Source organism: Otolemur garnettii, unplaced genomic scaffold (assembly GCF_000181295.1).
Source record: "Otolemur garnettii isolate 467f Iridium unplaced genomic scaffold, OtoGar3 scaffold00079, whole genome shotgun sequence".
Taxonomy (NCBI): Eukaryota; Metazoa; Chordata; class Mammalia; order Primates; family Galagidae; genus Otolemur; species Otolemur garnettii.
This window is the reverse complement of record NW_003852474.1, coordinates 1,423,632-1,442,875: the sequence shown is the minus strand read 5'-3', so window position 1 is coordinate 1,442,875 and position 19,244 is coordinate 1,423,632. Positions and strand designations below refer to the sequence as shown.

At 39.8% G+C, this 19,244-nt stretch overlaps 1 protein-coding gene across 2 annotated transcripts in view; it reads right to left on the bottom strand.

Moving 5' to 3' along the window:
- Window positions 1–13,775: 13,775 nt before the first annotated feature.
- ST6GAL2 (ST6 beta-galactoside alpha-2,6-sialyltransferase 2) overlaps window positions 13,776–19,244 on the bottom strand; it is a 71,740-nt gene continuing 66,271 nt past the window's right edge. For both annotated transcript variants that reach the window (XM_023515792.1, XM_003794308.3), the window contains one exon: window positions 13,776–14,809. In XM_023515792.1, the coding sequence (XP_023371560.1) occupies window positions 14,538–14,809 (272 nt within the window). In that variant the 3' untranslated portion in view covers window positions 13,776–14,537. The remainder of the gene's footprint in view (window positions 14,810–19,244) is intronic.

Genomic DNA, 19,244 nt, shown 5'->3' with positions numbered 1-19,244 from the left:
TTCTTTTCTTTGAGGAAGGGAGAGAAAGGTTAGTTTTTAAATACTAATTATTCATCTCTGAATGTCCATTAAGGATGGCTGTGTAGTATGCTGGGGGTTAATAGGGCTTGCGATTGGGCTCCTTGTGACAGCCGGAGCACAACAAAGTAAGTAAAAGCTCCGTGGAGCCAGCTGCCTGGATTGGACCCTGGCTCTGCCCCTTCCTGGTACACGAACTTGAACTATTTCTCCTTGTCTCTGTTTTCTCATCCACAAGATGCAAAAACAACAGTACTTCCTCTACAACAGTGGTTCTCAACCTTCCTAATGCCACGACCCTTTAATACAGTTCCTCACGTTGTGGTAACCCACAACCATAAAATTATTTTCATATACCTGCATTTGTACTGGGTGTATGTGATGGTTTTAGGCAACCCCTGTGAAAGGGTCATTCCACCTCCAAAGGGGTCACAACCCACAGGTTGAGAACTGCTGCTCTACAGGATTAAATAAATTAATACATGTAAACAGTTGTGGTAGGAGATTGGACAGAATGTGCTTAATAAAGGTTAGCTTTTATTAGTCAATATCTTCATGTTCACAATGAGGGGACAGTGCAGGGACGGCATACACACCATCTCCAGGGCTGGTCCTAACTGTCCCATGAGGCCCTGGAGGCCCTCTCTTCTCATCCTGTGGCTCCCTGGGTGGGTGGGGGTGTAGTGGGGAGGATTCTGGAGGCCCTTGGGGTGGAAGAGCCTCAAGGCGGAAAAGCTTATATCTCAGGATGCTGGACAAACACCAAACAGCCTAATGAACTGTCACGTGAGCAAAACCCAAACCAGGTATTTGGGAGTTGTTACAGCAACCTGCTTCGCAAATGCAGGAATCATTTCTTAATTTGCTGGGGCAAATAACAATAATTGATAGATTTTCCTTCTTGTAAAATGTACCGTCTACACTTTCCTCTTAAACCTTTAGTCCCTAGTAGTGCCTGCCAATGATGCCAGCAAGTGACAAAACTAACAAACAAGTCACAAATAAAGATGGATTGTAAACCTGAGGGATAAATTAGCAATCTTAGCTCAGAAATTTGTTGCATTGGTCTTCAGGTATGCCTGTGGTTGTAATTATATATTGGACACAGATTTGCTGCTAGAAAGAAAAAGGTCTAAGTATGTGAGATGAATTCAGCACATCATTATTTTAAAGTTTCACAAAAATCTTCAGCTATTGTCATTAAGCTAGCGCACTAGATGGCAGAGGAGAAGCTCCCAGACCGTGACCCTTTTCTGTGATTTGCCCCTCACCCTGAACTTGGACATCTGGCAAATTTGGTGTGTTGTGATATCATGAAATAGTAATTTAAGGTTCTTAAATAACATGTGCCAAGGAGTGAAGGCATGCCACCCCCACTCCTCAGGGAAAGAATGTCACCACATACAGAGAAATAAAGGGTCAGATTTTTGGCTTCTGAATTTCATCAGCCACAGTTCAATTTTAAGACAGAAGATTTGGGGAAACACACCAACAGGAAAGGCTAGCTTTTTTCTCTACCCAGACTGGCTGAAGCATCTCCAAACTGGGGGTGGGAGAAAAGCTGCAGGGAAATTTAGAGAGTTAGACCTGGGGGCACAGAACCAGGTGCATTGCCCTATTCCTCTGCACCCTAGGCCAACATCCTCTGAAGATCCCCGGAGCAAGTAACACAGGCAGGTGCCAATAGGCTGCGGTGCCTCACTCCCAGGGGCATCCATCCATCACCTCCCAAATGTGATGCCAGGACCAAGGTGGAGCCCCAGGCTCCGGGATGTCCAATGCTCCAGCCAGACACCACTGTGAACTGTGCTCCCAGAGAGAAAGAAAGTAGCTTGAGAGAAAGCTGGACTGGAGAAAGCCCAGAGCTGCAGGCAGGGAGAGTGCAGATCTGCTCCGTGAGACCTCAGCTGCAGCTGGACGCTAACACTCACAAGGCCGGTGGACTACAGACTTCCTTCACGCACCTCACACACCACAAAGGCTGCTCCCTCACATGGTAGAGGGGTTTTTTCAATAAATTCCTGTTTTAATTTTTCAACATAAGTTTGAGTATAATTTTGATACAAAAAATTCAGTACAGTATTTTTTATTTTGTTGAGATAAAGTTCACATACCACAGAATTCACTCTCTGCAGTGTGGAATTGGGTTGGTTGAGTTCTTAGGTTTGTGGCGCCATCATCTTTACCACCAAAACTTTTCCACCACTGTGGAAAAAAACCCCTACTCATCAGTGTCCCCTTCTCTTCCCAGTCCATAGCAACCACCAGGCAACTTTCTGTTTATAGACTTTTCCTTTATACAGAAGCATAAAATGCTTGTCCTGTGACTGAATTCTTTCACTCTACTACATAATGTTATCAAGGCTTACCCATGATGCAACATGTATCAGTACTTCATTCCTTTTTATGGTAAAAAATAATAATAATTCTATTATGTAGATATACAGTATTACTTTTGAATTGTTTGTACTTTTTGGCTATTTTAAATAAGGCTGCTGTGAACATTCCTGTACAAATTTTTGTATGGATATATGTTTATTATTTTCTTGGATGTGATGTTAGTTTTCTATGGCTGCTGTAACAAATTACTCAAACAGTGGCTTTAAAGTTCTGGAGGTCAGAAGTTTGAAATGAATCTCACTGGGCTAAAATCAAGGCAGAAGCAGAGCTTCGCTCCTTGCTGGAGGTCCAGGAAGACCCTATTCTTTGCTCTTTTCAGCTTCTAGGAGCTTCTATGTTCTTTAGCTCATCAATTTTTTCTTCCATCATCCACACCAGCAATGCTGGGCAGAGACCTCTGCATGCTGCTATCTCTCAACCTCTCCTTATTCCTATAATATCTCCCTCTCAGTCTGTTAAGGACCACTGTGATTCCACTGGACTTACTGGCATCATCCAGAATAATCTCACTATTTTAAAGTCAGCTGATCACCAATCTTACTTCTTACCATAGTCTTCATTCTCTGTGTAATGCATTTATGTGCATGAAATGATGCAAAACATCGTTAGTCACTAGAAAAATGTAAATGAAAACATAACATGTTTACAGTTCCCCGGGATTAAGATGCAGATATCTTGGAAGGCTATTATTCTTCCTGCCACAGATATCTACCTAGGATAAACTGCTGAGTCTTATGATAACTAAATCTTCACATTTTTGAGGAAGGACCAAACTCTTTTCCTAAGCAACTACATCATTACCCATCCCTATTAAGAATACACGGAGTTTTCTCTTTCTCCATATCCTCATCAACACTTGTTTTGACTGGTTTTTAATTTTGACATTCTAGTGGGTTTGATTTATATTTTTCTAGTGACTAATGATATTTTCCATCATTCATTCACATGATATCTATTTGTATATTTTTGTTGTAGAAATATCTATCCACATCCTTTTCCCACTTAAATTGGGATTCTTGGTTCTTTACTATATTGTAGATGCTAGACCGTCATCAGATATGTGACTTGCAAATATTCCTTCCCATTCCGTGTGTTACCTTTTCACATCTCAGATGATGTTCTTTAAAGAATAAAAGTTTTTGATTTTTATGATATCCAGTGTAGCTATTTATTATCACTTGTTTTTTTTTTTAGGTATCATAGATAAATAATTCACTCATCCAAAATCATGATATTTTATGCCTGTGTTTTCTTCCAAGATTTTTTTTTTAACCATTACTTTTAGGTCTTTGATCCATTTTGGGTTAATTTTTATGGATGGTGTTAGGTAGTAGCAGTCTACGTTTATTGATTTGCATGTGGAAATCCAGTTATTTCAGCACTATTTGTTATAAAGACTATTGTCTGTCCATTGAAGCTTTGTGGCATTTTTGTTGAAGACCAATTGACCACAAATGTGAGCATTTATTTCTGTACTCTCTATTCTATTCCATTGATCTACATTTCTATTGCTTATGCCAATATCACAGTGTTTTGTGATAGTAAGACAGAAAGCTATATAGTAAGTTGTGAAATTGGGAAATGTGAATCTCTAACTATATTCTTCTTTTTCAATATTGTTTTGGATATTCTGGATCTTTTACATTTTGATATAAATTTTAGGACCAGTTTGTTGATTTCAACAACAACAGCAAAAAATCAAAACAGCTGAGATTTTGATAGGGCTATATTGTGTTGAATCTATAGATTGATTTAGGATTATTGACATCTTAATAATATCAAGTCTTCTGATCCATGAATAAAGTCTGTCTTTTCATTCGCTTAAGAGTACTTTAAATGCTTCCAGGGGTTATTTGTGGTTTTCAGTGTACAAGTTTTACACTTCTTTTGTTAGCTGTATTCCTAAATATTTTACTTTGTTGATGTTATTAGAGATGCTATTGTTGTTTAAACACATTTTTAGATTCTTAATTACCAGTGGATAGAAATATAATTGATATTTCATATTTATCTGGTGTCCTACACCCTTGTCAAACTCATTTTTTAGTTCTAATAGTTTGTGTATGTGTGTGTATGTGCTTGTGTGCTTTGTGTTTGTGCATATTCCTTCAGGGGTGCAGCCTTCTATTTCAATAAAATCCTTTCATTTTTATTAGTTTATTTTCATTCATCTTTTAATTTTAGTTTTTAAAACAGATCTAGGAATTTGTTCTGCAAAATTTGAATTCAGTCAAAAGGCCACACTTAAGGATCTAGAAGGCCACAGTTTTCCCAATGATTTCTACTGTATACAGTATTCTTGGTTGGCAGTTTTTTAAATTTATGTACTTTAAATATGCTCTCCCACTACTTCTGACCTCCACAGTTTGATGAGTAGGCAGCTGTCAATCTTACTGAGGATTCCCTTTGTCTGATGAACCACTTTCCTCTTACTGATTTTAAAAGTCTGTCTTTGGTGTTTTGCAGTATTTCTGCAATGTGTCTAATTGTATATTTCTTTGAGGTTGCCCTATTTGGACTTTATTCAGCTTCTTGGATGTGCCGATTTGTATTTGCAAAATCTTAATCTTTATTTCTTCAGCCTCCTTAGCCCCACCGGGTATCACTTCCTCAAACAGCTGTGATGTTGAACACTTGCAACTGGTCTTTTTCATCACACACCCCAGGGGCAGAGCTGTTAGCCTAGAAGGAGCGGACAATGGAACTTTTCAAGAAACTGTAAGAAATATCAAATGGTGACAGTTCTCTGGGGTTTTCAGCAAATTCCAAAGGTGGTCTGAGCCCTCCAGTGGCTGCTAGCCTTTTGGTTTCACAGTCTCCATGAAGGTGAGACTGTTGATGTTTAGGAATTTCATGGAGCCAAGGAGAAAGGGGTTAGAATAGTGCAAGTAAAAATGTCACTGGGGTCACTGTTCTCACTGAAGAGTTATCTGTTATTCTTGAATAAACAGTCCTTAGATTGTTGCAAGCCCTCAAATGATTTCCAAAGGTCTGAAAAATTTGATTGTAACAATTTTTTCCAGTGTTCTTTCTTTTATGGAGGGAGTAGGTTTCTGGAAGGCTTCACTCTGCTATAACAGAGGTGCTTTTTTTAGAGATCAGAATTTAAACACAACTTGGAGAGTGTGGGCAAGTGGGGCTAAACCCATACTAAATTAGAAATATTGCTTTTCATCAATACCATAATCTATTTTCTCCCTTTCCATTCAACATCTCTGAAATTATCACGCCTCTGGTAAAACCTATTTGCTATGTCCAGCAACCCTGGATAATTTGTCACTGCCTACTTGTAGACATCAAAATTGCAAAATGTAGCTTTTAGAAGAAAATCCTGGAAAGACTGGTAGAACACTTTTTAAAAATGATGTGTCATCATTGCTTTGATGGTACAGAAGACAACTTGGGGTGGAAAGTCATTGAAATTACCCATTGATTCAAAAAATGATTCACAAGAAACAGACTGAATATAAATGTTTTAAAAATAATTTAGATGATCAATTTAACTTACATTGCACTTTCTTGTAAATGCTCAGGGGGTATTTAATAAAACATCTATATCTAAATAATTCTAAATGTTTTTTCCACAAAGTGAAATAAAGTTCTAACTTACTGTTATTTCTTGGAAATGTGAGCATAGACTTATGTCTCCTAGTAAGCTTATAAAACATATATAAAAATAAATGGTGACATTAACCTTAGTAATATGTTTTTAAACACGTACTTAAAATATCAGCTCAACATGTAATGAGTGTAAGAAAATTACTGAGATATTTTACATTCTCCTTTTCATATTGTCTGGTTTCTCTGTGACTCTTAAGCTGTCCAGTACACCTGGTCTGGGCCCTCAGCAGAACTAGCAAGTTTCGTTGAGTCCAAGTGAAAGCAAGTTGGGGGGAGTGGAAATAAAGCAGCTGGGACTCTACTGCAGCAGAAAAAAGAGTATAGTTTATTTAAAGTAAAGCATAGGTAAGCGTAGACTTTTCCAGAGGAATTGGAAAAGAGTCCCCCTCTCGAGTGAGAGCAGGTGCCACACACAGGCAGTATCCTAGTGACTTATCTTAGTTCCTCCTATAATTATCCAAATACCTATAAATTTGTTTCTCCAAGGTCTTTAGGTGTTCTTGTCAAATTCTTATTCATCATAGGTCACCCCAGTTATCAGATGCACTTGTTTTTCCTTACCTGTTAACAATATTTGCTACCTGCCCTTTTCCTGGCAGTTGTTTGGTGGTGTGTCTATTTAGTCTGGTGATGTCTGCGACATTTGCTGTGTGCTCTGTTCTGTAACTGTCACTATGGTGTCCTAAGCTAGAAACTTCATTTAGTGGAAAACAGGTCATATTTGATCAGCTGAGTCAAAGGTCCCCAGAACTCACTGCTGCAGGATTAACTCTCCTCTCTTAGAAGCCAGACTTTCCTCCTACTTCCATGTATCCCCTCTTTATCCCTAATCACAATTCACAAGTCTTGGAAATCCAGCATGTATTTTCTGCTTCACATCTCAATTCAGGACCAGTCATGTTTCAACTGTTCAGTGTTTCAACTGACCCTCATGTTGGTCACAGCTACTCATGTCACAGTGCACTCCTAAGTGATGTGTAAGACTCATGCTAAAGTTTAATTACATCTTCCTTTGCCGGGTGTGAAAAGATTGGTGTAGCTCACATTTAATGATGTCTTAGATTAGGTGAAATATCATAGTTTTTAACTCATGTTGAGAAGAGGATGCAAGATAGAAATTAAGTTTAGATAAGGAAAATTAGCTATTATTTCTCACATTTACCCACTTTGCAGTTTAGAAGAGAGTTTTCTGAGAATGTGATTGCTTCCACATTGTTCCTAAATGAGTCCTGGTAGTCACCATGGCCACTGGCTCTTCATCTACTGAGCCCAGCACAGCTGCACAGGCCTCTCCTCTCTAATCTCTTCATGCCAGAATTGTTTTTAAAACCCCACAGATCCGTTTCAGTTTCACTCTTCTTTTTTTCTCCACTCTTAGGAGGATAAGGAAGTCAACAAAGACAGGAAAAGCCATATTTTCCAAAGTCATCAACTTTTCTTTTACTTGATTATCGGATCCGTTTCCCAGCAGCCACCTCATTCTTCAAGTTCAGTCCTGCTCAGGGCTGCAGGTGCTCTAATGGAGTTAGGACAGCGGTCGGGCTGTTTTCCCTGTGCCACTGGGCTTCTCTGGGCTGTGACAACTGGAGGAGCTGCCTTCTTACAACAATGTAACACTTGTACTTGGCTGACACAGTGGTTCAAACAGATTTCAGTGCCCTGGGGATTCAAAGGGCTGAAAAAGCCTCCAGACCCTTGTTAGTCTTGGTAAATTTCAAAGCACAATTTCTCACCTTATTCAAAGTACAATTATCCTCCAAAGTTGGATTATTTGAGGGTATAGTGTTTCTCAGTATTAGAAGGTGTATCAGGGTGGGAGCTACTTTTATTTAGTTAGTTATTTTAAACTTAATTTTTATTAAATCATAAGTGTATACATTTATGGGGTACATTGTGATGACTTGATATACAAGGTGGAATGTTTAATTAACTTAACCATCACCTCACTTACTTATTTTTGAGTTAAGACATTTATAATATAGTCTTAGTTGTCCTGAAATGTGCCCTGTGTACATGAGGTGAGATCCCGCCAAATACCCTCCCTCCATTCCCCCTCCCTCTCCCCTCCTTTCTCTTTCTGGACTGTCTGTGTTGTATGTAAGTGTTTTTATATTGGTTACATAATAGGATTGAGTACATTGGATACTTTTTTTCCCATTCTTGAAATACTTTACTAAGAAGAATATGTTCCATCTCCATCCAGGTAAACACAAAAGATGTAAAGTCTCCCCCCTTTTTTTTCTGTCTGCATAGTATTCATGGGAGCTGCTTTTAAAACACTATCACAGCACTCAGCATGGGCTTTGGTCAGACTAGGATTGCAAACTTGGCTATGTCATTTCCTGGCTGTGTGATTGCAGGAGCCCGCAGGTGTTGATAGCATATCTACTTGAGAACATGGTCTCATGAGGATTGCATGCACCCCATCTACCACAAGGCTGACCTACACAGCTCTCCACAGGTCATGGCTCTTCTTCTGTAAAGGGCCAGATAACATTTATTTGAGGTGTGGCAGGCTGCAAGGTCACTGTCTAAACACTGCCACAGACATGTAAATGACTGAGCCTGACTGTGCTCCAAGAAAGCTTTATTTACAAAAATAGGCGGTGGGCTGACGTCTGCCAGGCCTGGTGGCAGGAGAGGAGGGCTAGCAGAGAGCTAGTTCATGGACCTTCCTGCCAGGCATCTTAGTGCACCATGAATTCTTGACCACAGGTGCTTCCAGCTAGGCCAGCTGGGTGTGCCTTTGTCACAGAGTAACTTGTTTCTGAAATGACTTTGACATGCAAATTGAGTCAGAGCCACTGGCATTTATTTCTACTTAGCTCACTTTAGCCTTCCTTTCCCTACCCTCTGCTCCCTCCCACTTCCTTCACCTAGTTCTGCTTGATCTCTCAGAGGGCTGCCTATCTTTTCTTTTCCTCTTAATCCACTGAGCAGCATCCAGATTGCAAAGGATGCTCCAAGTCCCCTATCTGGGCCCCTCAGAATCTCTGGGGTTTGTTCACCCCAGGCTGTCCTAGAAGCCTGAAGCATCAGGCCTTGACCATCCGCTCCCTACCTGATCAGGGCTATGGACCCAGGCCCATGTTTTGATTACCTGGAAGAAAGCAATCATCTTGTGAGGAAAGCAAAACAGCCACGGTGCAAAGGTAGTGGGAGCCTCTCCAATTCAGAGCAACTGTCCAAGGTGATGGACATGGACGTCCCCCATATTCCCCACCTGCTCACATCGTCCTCACAGCTGGCTCCCTGAAGCCTTCCCTAATTTGAGAATTCCTTCAAATGCCAACTAAATGCTGAGAATTTCTTTCCAGGAGGCCAATTAACTGATTTTCCCTTCATATGGTCAAGTATGAAAATACCAAAGCTAATTTGACTTTGCAGTGGGTTTTCGGTGACTCAGCTGTTTCTAGACTTCCCTCTAATAACTTATTTATGTTTTCTAAGACTTAAAGCCCTTTCAAGCTGGGGAAGAGTCTCCCAAGTCTGTATATTAATCACAATGTTGGGTTAGTAAGTCAACATCAAGATTGTTAGCCTAAATATGCCTTTTCTTCTTGATTTTGCCAATTTCATTCTCCTGTATATGACAATTAGTCCCTGAAAGCAAAAACCCCATCCACCTGTGGTTTCAGGCCCAGCTGTGTCCGTAATTCCTAGGTTGAAGGCTCGCTGCTGTTATTTCTGTTACCACTCAGTCTTCTAATGAGATTTCGGCTTTGTGCCATCTCGTTCCCAGGGATGGTTCATTATTTTGCCACTTGCCCGTCTACATGCGTAACTTCAACAAATTAAAGCAGAGAAACTTCTAGACAAATGAAAACAGGTTTTATTTACAAGAGCAAAATCTGTACATTGTGTACACATAAAAATATACAAAACCAAAATAGAAAATATCAAAGTGTTAAAATGTGTACAAACACCTTTTAAATGCAACTCCTGGAAAACCTCAAGCCTTAATTAGTTGGAAGAGTACACATTTCCTTTTAAAAATTATTATACAAAAAAATTCTCAAAGCAGTTAAAAAAGTTCACTGGTTTCTACTGGAAGAATTTCCTAAGTATCTGACCTACAGTAAAACAGGATGTGTATTATAAATGTTAGATTTTAACACTTTCTTTTGTTTGAAACCTACCTAGTAAGAAGACATCTTTCCATGGAACCAATAAGTGTTTCTTCTAATCTTTGAAAGCCATGAACGATAAACTTCTCTTCAAGGTTCGGCATTAAATCAGGCTTCTGAGCAGAATAAAATATGAAGGCAGTGCTCCACCTTCATAGTGCCTTTTAAATATGTTTGTCAGACCTTTTTAATGTAACCAAGATACGCAGAGTAAGAGTGGGGAGGCAGGATAGAGGGTTAATTTTTTTTTAACAGAAGGACATAGAACATTTGCTTCCTTCTCTTAAAAAATTAGTGTTTACATAATTAAAATAAAATATAGTGTAAAGATTTCAGTCAAAAAATTGATGAAAAAAGGCAATATAAAATCAACTGTGTGTGTAGATAAGTATATATACAATTATATATCTACACATACACTTCTTATACTAAGAGTAGGAACTCCATCAGTGACTTTAATTCTTTAAATTCCATTAGCCCAAACTTGAGTAGGAATATGTTGGACAATATTTTTCTTACTAAAAGGCTTCATTCGTTTATTAAAACAAGAATTTGCATTTTATTTCCTTGAACTGACAGAGAAATACCTTTCATTTACCAAGTGTGTAAATAATGCCCAAGGGACAGAAACATGCATAATAATCTCACAATGAAAATATTCAGAGTATAAAAGACAAGTGTAAACTCAGGCACGTTTTATCTAAGCAATTAATTTCTAAATGGAGCTGCCTTGGTCAGTCACAGAATCACTTGGTGAGAGTTCTAAACTATCAGAAAATCCTAAATTGAAACAGACGCTATGATAGAACATATTTGGAGGCTATTTGGCCTATGTACTCATTCCCATCTCTCTGGTCATTCTCCTGGTCCCATTCTATACCTTTTCTCTGTCTCTTCCCACAGCTAAGCAGAAATGGGACCAGGCACCTTTGGTCACATGCATTGTGCATTGATCTGTAAGAAAAGCTGGAAAGAGGACTTTAATCGTGTCATTTGTGAGTACAAAATTCTTCTATCATATACCATTACTCATCCCAGACTGATCCCACTTAATGCACCCGAACAGGACCATATTAATTCAGTAGATGTCGGTGTCCCTACTCAGAAGGGTCAGCCAACTACACAACGTATCATCTGTTCCAGCAGAATGAACTGGCTCATAAGCATGTATGACAGACATTGACACAGTGACTGTAATTCCCAATTTTGAAAACCATAAGGGTTATTTTAGCATTGCTTTCATCCAGATGCTATGGCTACATTATCTAAAGCCTATTGGAGAGTTCTGGATTGATTGTGTTTCTGGTCAAAAGACTGAGAGGATGAGACATTGGGATGTGCTGTCCCTGAGGCAGGGTCCTCTGGGCTTGTGTCCAGGCATAGGAGGAAAGACCAAGTAATCCACAGGCCTGTAAAAGCCCCTTCCTCACCCATTTTAACACATACCTCTAACACAACCTCTAACTGACCACCTGTTGGTCCTGAGCACAAAGTAGCCTTGTAAGGATGGAGTGGGGAGGTCAGCTGCCGGGACCAGCACAGGAATTTCATGGAATGCTGTGGCCCTAAAGGGTATGCTCCTCCCTGGTGAGACCAGCTGGAGAAACAAACCAGGGAGAATCTTGGTATGGTGGGATTGTCTTTCTTGGTCACCATTTGCTTCCTTATGATAACAACCACAACAAAAGATAGAGGGAAATGACCTTAAAGGCCCAGTAATGCGATGTTAGTCAGTCCTGACAGTGAACAAAGGAATGCCTACTGATGTTGCACCAGGAGGACTGCATCCGCTTCCCTTCCCCCAAAAGGATGGAGGACTCTGAAAGGGATAGAGCCAAGAAGGAGGAATCCAGTGGGGTGACATTTATTGTTAACTACTTCACAGAAGGGCTCTGGGGTTATTGGAGTTCAGTAAATGGTGCATGTAAGGATTTAATCAATGTCTGGCAAAATATTGCCACTTAGGACCCACTTGGCTAACACTGGAAGCAGTCATCACATTAACTACAACTGCCAACAATGTTTAGAAGCTAAACCATTTAAACTTTTAAATAAAAGAGTGCCCAGTCAACACTATATTAATATGTGTACCACATTTTCTGAACGTTTTAACAGACCTTGATTCTTAAGAGTCTTTAAGGCCATAATAAATTCAAACATTTTAATTAAATTTCCTTTATGCTCTTCAATCTTTCTTGGACCCTCAGTGAAATTGCAAGTATTCTTTTATTCTTTTAAAAGTACATGTGTTACAATGAAATGCCACTTAAAAATCTTTGAAGTGTTTTCTGGCGCTTTTGAATTTGAATATTTACGTTGACCTCAATATTATTATTCCGTAATCAATTTCTTATGGCACCAGTGGGGGATTGTCCAGGATAATAAGGATGCCTGTACATAAACCCACTTGGAAGACAATAAAAGAAACCTTAATCCTTGGGGGCATTTAAAGGAAAAGTTTGGAAGATCTAGGAGGATTGAAGGATTGTAGAAGGACTATTCATCCACATCAGAGCTACCTCATCTGCGTTCCAGAGTTATTGAGCTTACCATATGCATGTAAACATGAGGATGAGACAAAGCTCTTTTAAGAAATTAGAAAGCAACATAACCATGTTGGAACTTAAAAGGAAGCTTGACCAGGTCAGGTATAAGTTAAGGTACAGGACAAAGTTACCTATCTTATCATGTAGACTTACTAATGAAATTCTCAAAATGGGCTTTTATTGGATACTGTTATGATTAAAACCTTTTAATTACTCCTATTTCACTATTATAATAAGGTATGAGAGATGTCGGTTATACACTTTGATTTTTGCTGAGTAGACTAAACCAAACAGAAGCTGTGAGTCTCTGCAAACCACGCTTGCTCAAAAAAGTGGTCCAGAGAACACTCTGGAAAAATAAACAATCCTGCAATAAATACAACTTTTCCACTAAACCCTCCTGACATTCACTTGATTTCCAAGACAGAAAAGATATTTAATTAAACTGCTATTGTCATTGTCGATAAGGCTTTACACCACTGTATGTTTGGGTTATATCTGGAAATGATACCAGGTTCAATTAAGGTATTACAAATGTTTCAGTTTCATGACATTCATAGCCCCCCAAATTTTAACGTGCCAGTGACAAAAGTAGACATTTTGTTAGAAATCTGAATATAGCTAATTTCATCCACTGGGATGAAAATTTCCCTCCAGCTGTCTTTTCCTCTGAAGCATATACACATTTTCCTTGTTAAAGAGCAATGCTTTCACACAATTTATTTCATTATATGGCTTTGTCAGGCTGCTGACATAAAACATATCTGTGAAAACAAGGACTGGTTTCCTAAATATTTGTCTGTAGGAAGAGTTAGTGAAAATTCAGTCACTGTTGAGTTCCCAGTAGCTGATAAAAACCTGCAAGAAATCCATATAAAAGGGAGAGGTGTTCATCCCCAGCAGCACTGGGTGATGGCTGTGAAGTTCTTCTAGTTTAGAAGGAGCAAGGTGTCCCCTGCCTTCTCCCGCAGGGCTGTGTGTCACAGCAAGAGCTGTGGGGCAGACCTACAGGTGAAAAGGTAGGAGGCAGCACCAGGGCCCCTCTGCGGCACCGTGGTCTGGAATTACTTGCCAGTGGTGTTCCTCTCCGTCTGTGACACGTATGCTCCTGGGTATGTCACAGAATATTGCAGGGAAACAAAGGGTCTCCTCTGTCATGCAGTAAGGGATCTCACTTTTTCTTGGACCCCCTACCAGAAGGATGTTTCACAGGTTTAGAATTCTGTCTCGGTACACAGAGAGCAATGCATTCAGTGGACAATGGGAGGCGGAAGTGGGGAATGCAATGGTGGGAAACACCTGATAGCATAAAGCGGGGATTTTTTGCTGTTAAAATGAACGCATCTGAGTGATACTTCAAATGTTGATCATAAAATCTATTCAATGATGAATGCATGTATCAGTGCATTAGATAATGCTGTAGATACTGTACTGCAAGATGGATGTTTCCAAATAGAAAGCATTTTATAAGACCAGGAGTATCACCAAAGCCTGTAATTGAAACCACTCTGCTGAGGGCACCCATGGCATAAGAAAAGGCTGACATTTTTGGAGGTATCATATCCATGGTTATACATTTGTTTTCTTTCTCACTATCCTTTTTTGGCATCTCTCTTGAGCTATTTTTTTTTTAATACCATTTCTATATTCAAAGCAGTAATAAATACTCAATGGCTTAAGAAGAGAAGAATTCTTGAGACCATCACTAAATTACAGTTTAAAGACTCAAAACTACATCGTCTAAAATATATCTTCAAGTATTCTTTTGTGACTGTGAAGTACAACAGTAGTACCTTATTGCACATTGATTCCCAAGTGACCCTTTTTAAGAGTGTGGACTAGTTGGGCTGGGCGCAGGGCAGCGCATGGCCTGGAACCCTGGCAGGACCACCTTGCCCTTGCGGTGCAGGTCACCCTGGGTGCCCATGTTCAGGCGCTGCACCAGGAGCTTCTCGTAGAGCAGCGGGTGATAGGCCCCAAGGGTGCAGGCTGCGTCGTAGTACAGCTCGTGGTAGTGGCAAAGCTCTGTCTGCCGGATGGATGGGATGTATTCATACACATGCACTTCTCTGCACATAGACATCATGATGAGGATTCCTGGTATAAAAAAAATGATAATAATTGGAACCCAGTGAAAAACTCCAAAGGTAAATGATCATTTTTCTGGGGTGGTGGTCATGGGGAATGACTGTGGCTGGAGACACTTGCTTTGCACTCACTTTCTTGTTACCTTTATATATGCAATGTTAGAACTTCCTTCCACTAAGTGGAATGCATGAAGTCCATAGGGTGTGGGGGCCTACTGGGATGTAATGGTCTATATTTTCATTGGTTCAGTTGCTTAATGTGGGCCTGGGAACAAATGAAAGAAAGCCATTGAACTCACAATGGGGACAAATTTGCCATCCCCAAATCAGACTATCCTGCGTCACATTTGACATACATATCCCATCTGGTTTGCAGTGGTAGGACTGTTGTGTTCCAAAGAAACATAATATAAAAAGTTGATTATACGACAGTTGCTTGATTGTAAACTGACTATATAACAATTGCTTGAAAAGTTGTAAAATGGAACTGTACAATGGAAAAGTTATTATAAAAATACTTTCGTTGTTTGAATGGAAAGAAATGGAGTTCAAGAGACATAGAGTTTAAGAATATTATTAACAACAATTTTTTTTCCCACTTGAATGTCAGGATTAAAGTTTTTAATTATTTTTTTAATGTTTCAAATAGCCACAAAAGATAATCATGATTATGTGAATCTTATCCTTTTTTTTTTTTTTTTGAGACAGAGCCTCAAGCTGTCACCCTGGGGTGACATGTGTGCTGTGGCATCACAGCTCACAGCAACCTCCAACTCCTGAGCTCAAGCGAGTCTCCTGCCTCCGCTTCCCAAGTAGCTGGGACTACAGGCACCTGCCACAATGCCCAGATATTTTTTGGTTGCAACCATCATTGTTTGGTGGACCCAAGCTGGATTTGAACCCGCCACCTTAGGTGTATGCGGCTGGTACCTTAGCCACTTGAGCCACAGGCGCAAAGCCTGAATCATATCCTTGATCTAGGCTAATAGACTTTCTTTCTTTGATACCATCACCATCACTAACTTGAATCTTTTTAAAAAAAACATGCTATCCTTCCATTTTTCTGAAAGGGATAGCCATATTATGAAAAAACAAAAAGCCACACAGTTAGTTTCTGTTATAGCCAGTATTTATCTCCAGAAGACAGTCATATTAACCAATTGATTAATCATGTTTGGATCATAAAAATCCCAAAGCAGAGAAGTTCTGTATAAGAGACACTGAGAGGAGATAAAGTGGATGGACAAATCAAATCTTTTGTTGATATGCAAACATTGAGAAAATTTTCCACAACAAGACCTGTTCTATACACTGACCATCACAATGGACTGCCATCAAAGTAAGCACTCAGAAACTACAGGACAAAAAAATAGCTTCCATAATGATGCAAAAGATAAAAATAAGCAGTGGACTTTCACAGAATAAGATGACTGGAACATCACCACAATTATCAATTCTTTCAATAAATGTTAATGGCTTAAATTCTCCACTGAAGAGGCATAGACTGGCTGATAGATTAAAAAAAAATCACAATCCATTCATTTGCTATGTTCAGGAAACACGCTTAGCCTCAAATGACAAATTAAAACTCAGAGTTAAGGGATGGAAGACAATTTTTCAGGCAAACGGAATTCAGAAGAGGAGTTACAGTCTTATTTTCACATACAAGTGGATTTAAAGCAATGACAGTAAAAAAAGACAATGATGGACACTTCATATTGGTCAAGGGAACAATACAACAAGAAGACATTTCAATTCTAAATATCTGTGCACCCAACTTAAATGCTTCCCGATTTCTGAAAACAGAACTTAATTAGTCTGAGCAATATGATATCCATAACACCATAATAGCAGGGAACTTTAACACTTCTCTTACAGAACTGGACAGATCCTCTAAACAGAAATTAAACAAAGATGAAAGTGACATAAATGTGACCCTAGAACAACTGTGCTTGACAGACCTATATAGAACACCCCATCCCAAAGCTAAAGAACATATGTTCTTCTCATTGGCCCATGGAACATTCTCCAAAATGGATCATATCATAGGACACAAAACAAACCTCAACAGAATCAAAATAATTGAAATCTTACCTTACCACAAGGCTTTAAAGGTGGAACTCATCTCCAACAAAAACGTTCAACCCCACATAAAGGCATGGAAATTAAACAACCTTCTGTAGGAAGAGATTTTTAAAAAGAGGGAGAAAAAGAGAAGAGGGAAGAGACCTAATTTGGCCTGGGGGATCTGGAAAGGCTGCCCATAGGATGTGAGGCCTGAAGCTCAAGGGGCTTCCTAGTGGACAAGGGGTAGAAGGAAACAGGAGAAGGGACAGCCATGGTCTACCATTTAGAAGACTTTAGAGGATTGTGGCAGAGAGTAATATACACTCCTAACAAAGAGGAAATTGTGCAGTTCAAATTGTAAGAAGTTAAATTTGTTCTCAAGGGCAATAGTCAAAAATCTCAAGTAGCTGGTCAGTTCCTGTCACTTTCCACCCAGGTCAACCAGTTTCCTCCCCATTTCCATGTCTGATCTCACCACCTGGCTATCACATTTCCCTCAGGCCTGGCTTAAATCCACTGTGGCTCAGGTGGCACCAAATGAGAACAACGAGGCAGGGCCTCCTGGACACTGGTGTGCTGGACAGATACCAGTGTGTGGGACGGGCACCAGCAGGGAACATGCAACCTCCCTCTTCCTGATTAGCAACTACTGCTCCATGAACATGTTCCTCTTCTGCACAAAGGCATCTGTACAGAATCAACTCTGTGAATGAGAAAACCATCTGCCCAGGAGAATGAGATTCTTTGATCTCCAGTAACTTTAAATGTAAATTCTCTGGTGTTTATGTTCTCTGGAGGTGAAGTTTTTGCACAATCCTTTGTGCAAAGGACACCTTGAAGCTACCTCACTGCCATGTGCAGCTGAAGATGGCTTCATGTCTTCCAAGGACCAAGGACCAAGGACCAAGTTCCTAGGCATTGCCCAGCACTGCCAGCTCCCCGGCCCTGGGCCTAGTATTTGCTGCACTGGCTGTGCACACAGAAGCCCCTTGGAAGGGGTGCACCTTCACATCACAGGCATGGTGGAGCAACCATATTTATTACAACATTTTTCCTGCACGTGGCAGCGAGGTAGCTTCAGAGTGTCCTTTGCACAAAGGCATCTTGTGACTTGGCAGTGGAACTACATACCCTAAAGCCACAGTTCTCTGCTATCCAGAGCCAATAATATGTCAGCGTCAGTGGGGACTGGAGTCAACTGTCTCTGAGCTGTGACCTTTGCAACTCTGGCTCTTACCTTGGACTGGCTTTCAAAAGTCAATCTTCTACCTAGGAAAAGTGTGCCACCACATAGTTGGCCCTCCCGCTAAAGCCCAAGTTCTCAAGTTTCAGCATAAAAAAGAATGACCCCTGCAGCTTGTTCAAATGCAGGTTCCTGGGATTTGCCCTCCTTCCTAGAAATGTGGTTTCCATCGTGTTATGCTGAGGTCCAGGAATTTGATTTTTTTTTTTTGCAGTTTTTGGCCAGGGCTGGGTTTGAATCCGCCACATCCGGTATGTGGGGACGGTGCCCTACTCCTTTGATTCCAGGTGCTGCCCAGGAATCTGAATTTTTAATAAGAATGCCTAAACTGTCTGTGTGAAGGGCCATTTAGAAAAAAAATTTATAATCTATCATAGACCAATACTTTTGCAAAATACAGTAACAATAAACTATTAGAAAAATGATCACTTATTAGAGTGCCACAGCTCTGGGCCATTGCTATAAAGCATCTAAATACTTTCAATGTCTACACTAATCTAGCTGTGGACCAATAATAAACATTCCTAGACCAGTGTTGGCACTGAGATGGGGATAACACACATGTTCTTCAACAGTCCCTGGTGATGGATCACCAAGCTGTCTCATAGGAAGTGAGACATTCTGCAAGTTGACAGCTAATCCAGAATTGAACTTCTCCCCAAACCAAAGAAAGAAGAACCCAGAGGTTGTTTCTCTTGCAATCTTCTTGGTCTCAAAAAGCTAGCAGATGCTTGAATCTGACTAATTTTTCTAGAAATATTTCCATAGAAAATGTTTCCTCTTGCTGCTGGTTAATTGTTATATCTTAAATTATGTATCATTAAATGTACAATATAGATTGTATCATAAAATAAAAAATATGCTCTCAATAAATGTAAAATAGGTACACTTTTAGCATTTTCTTTTATGAGTACTTTATATTTTAAAATAACTTCTAGAGTTTCAGAAATCATTTTTCAGTTGCAACAGTCCAAAGTGAAGAGCAATAGTTACTCAGGTAACTGAGTGGTTGCCTGTCTGCACTATCTGCCCAGCTCCTTCTGATGTTTGCCTAAGAGACAGACTTAGCAACAATGATTTCTGTATCTTCTTCGTAGTCTCATGTGAGTATGTGGCTTCCTGTAACTATGAACCA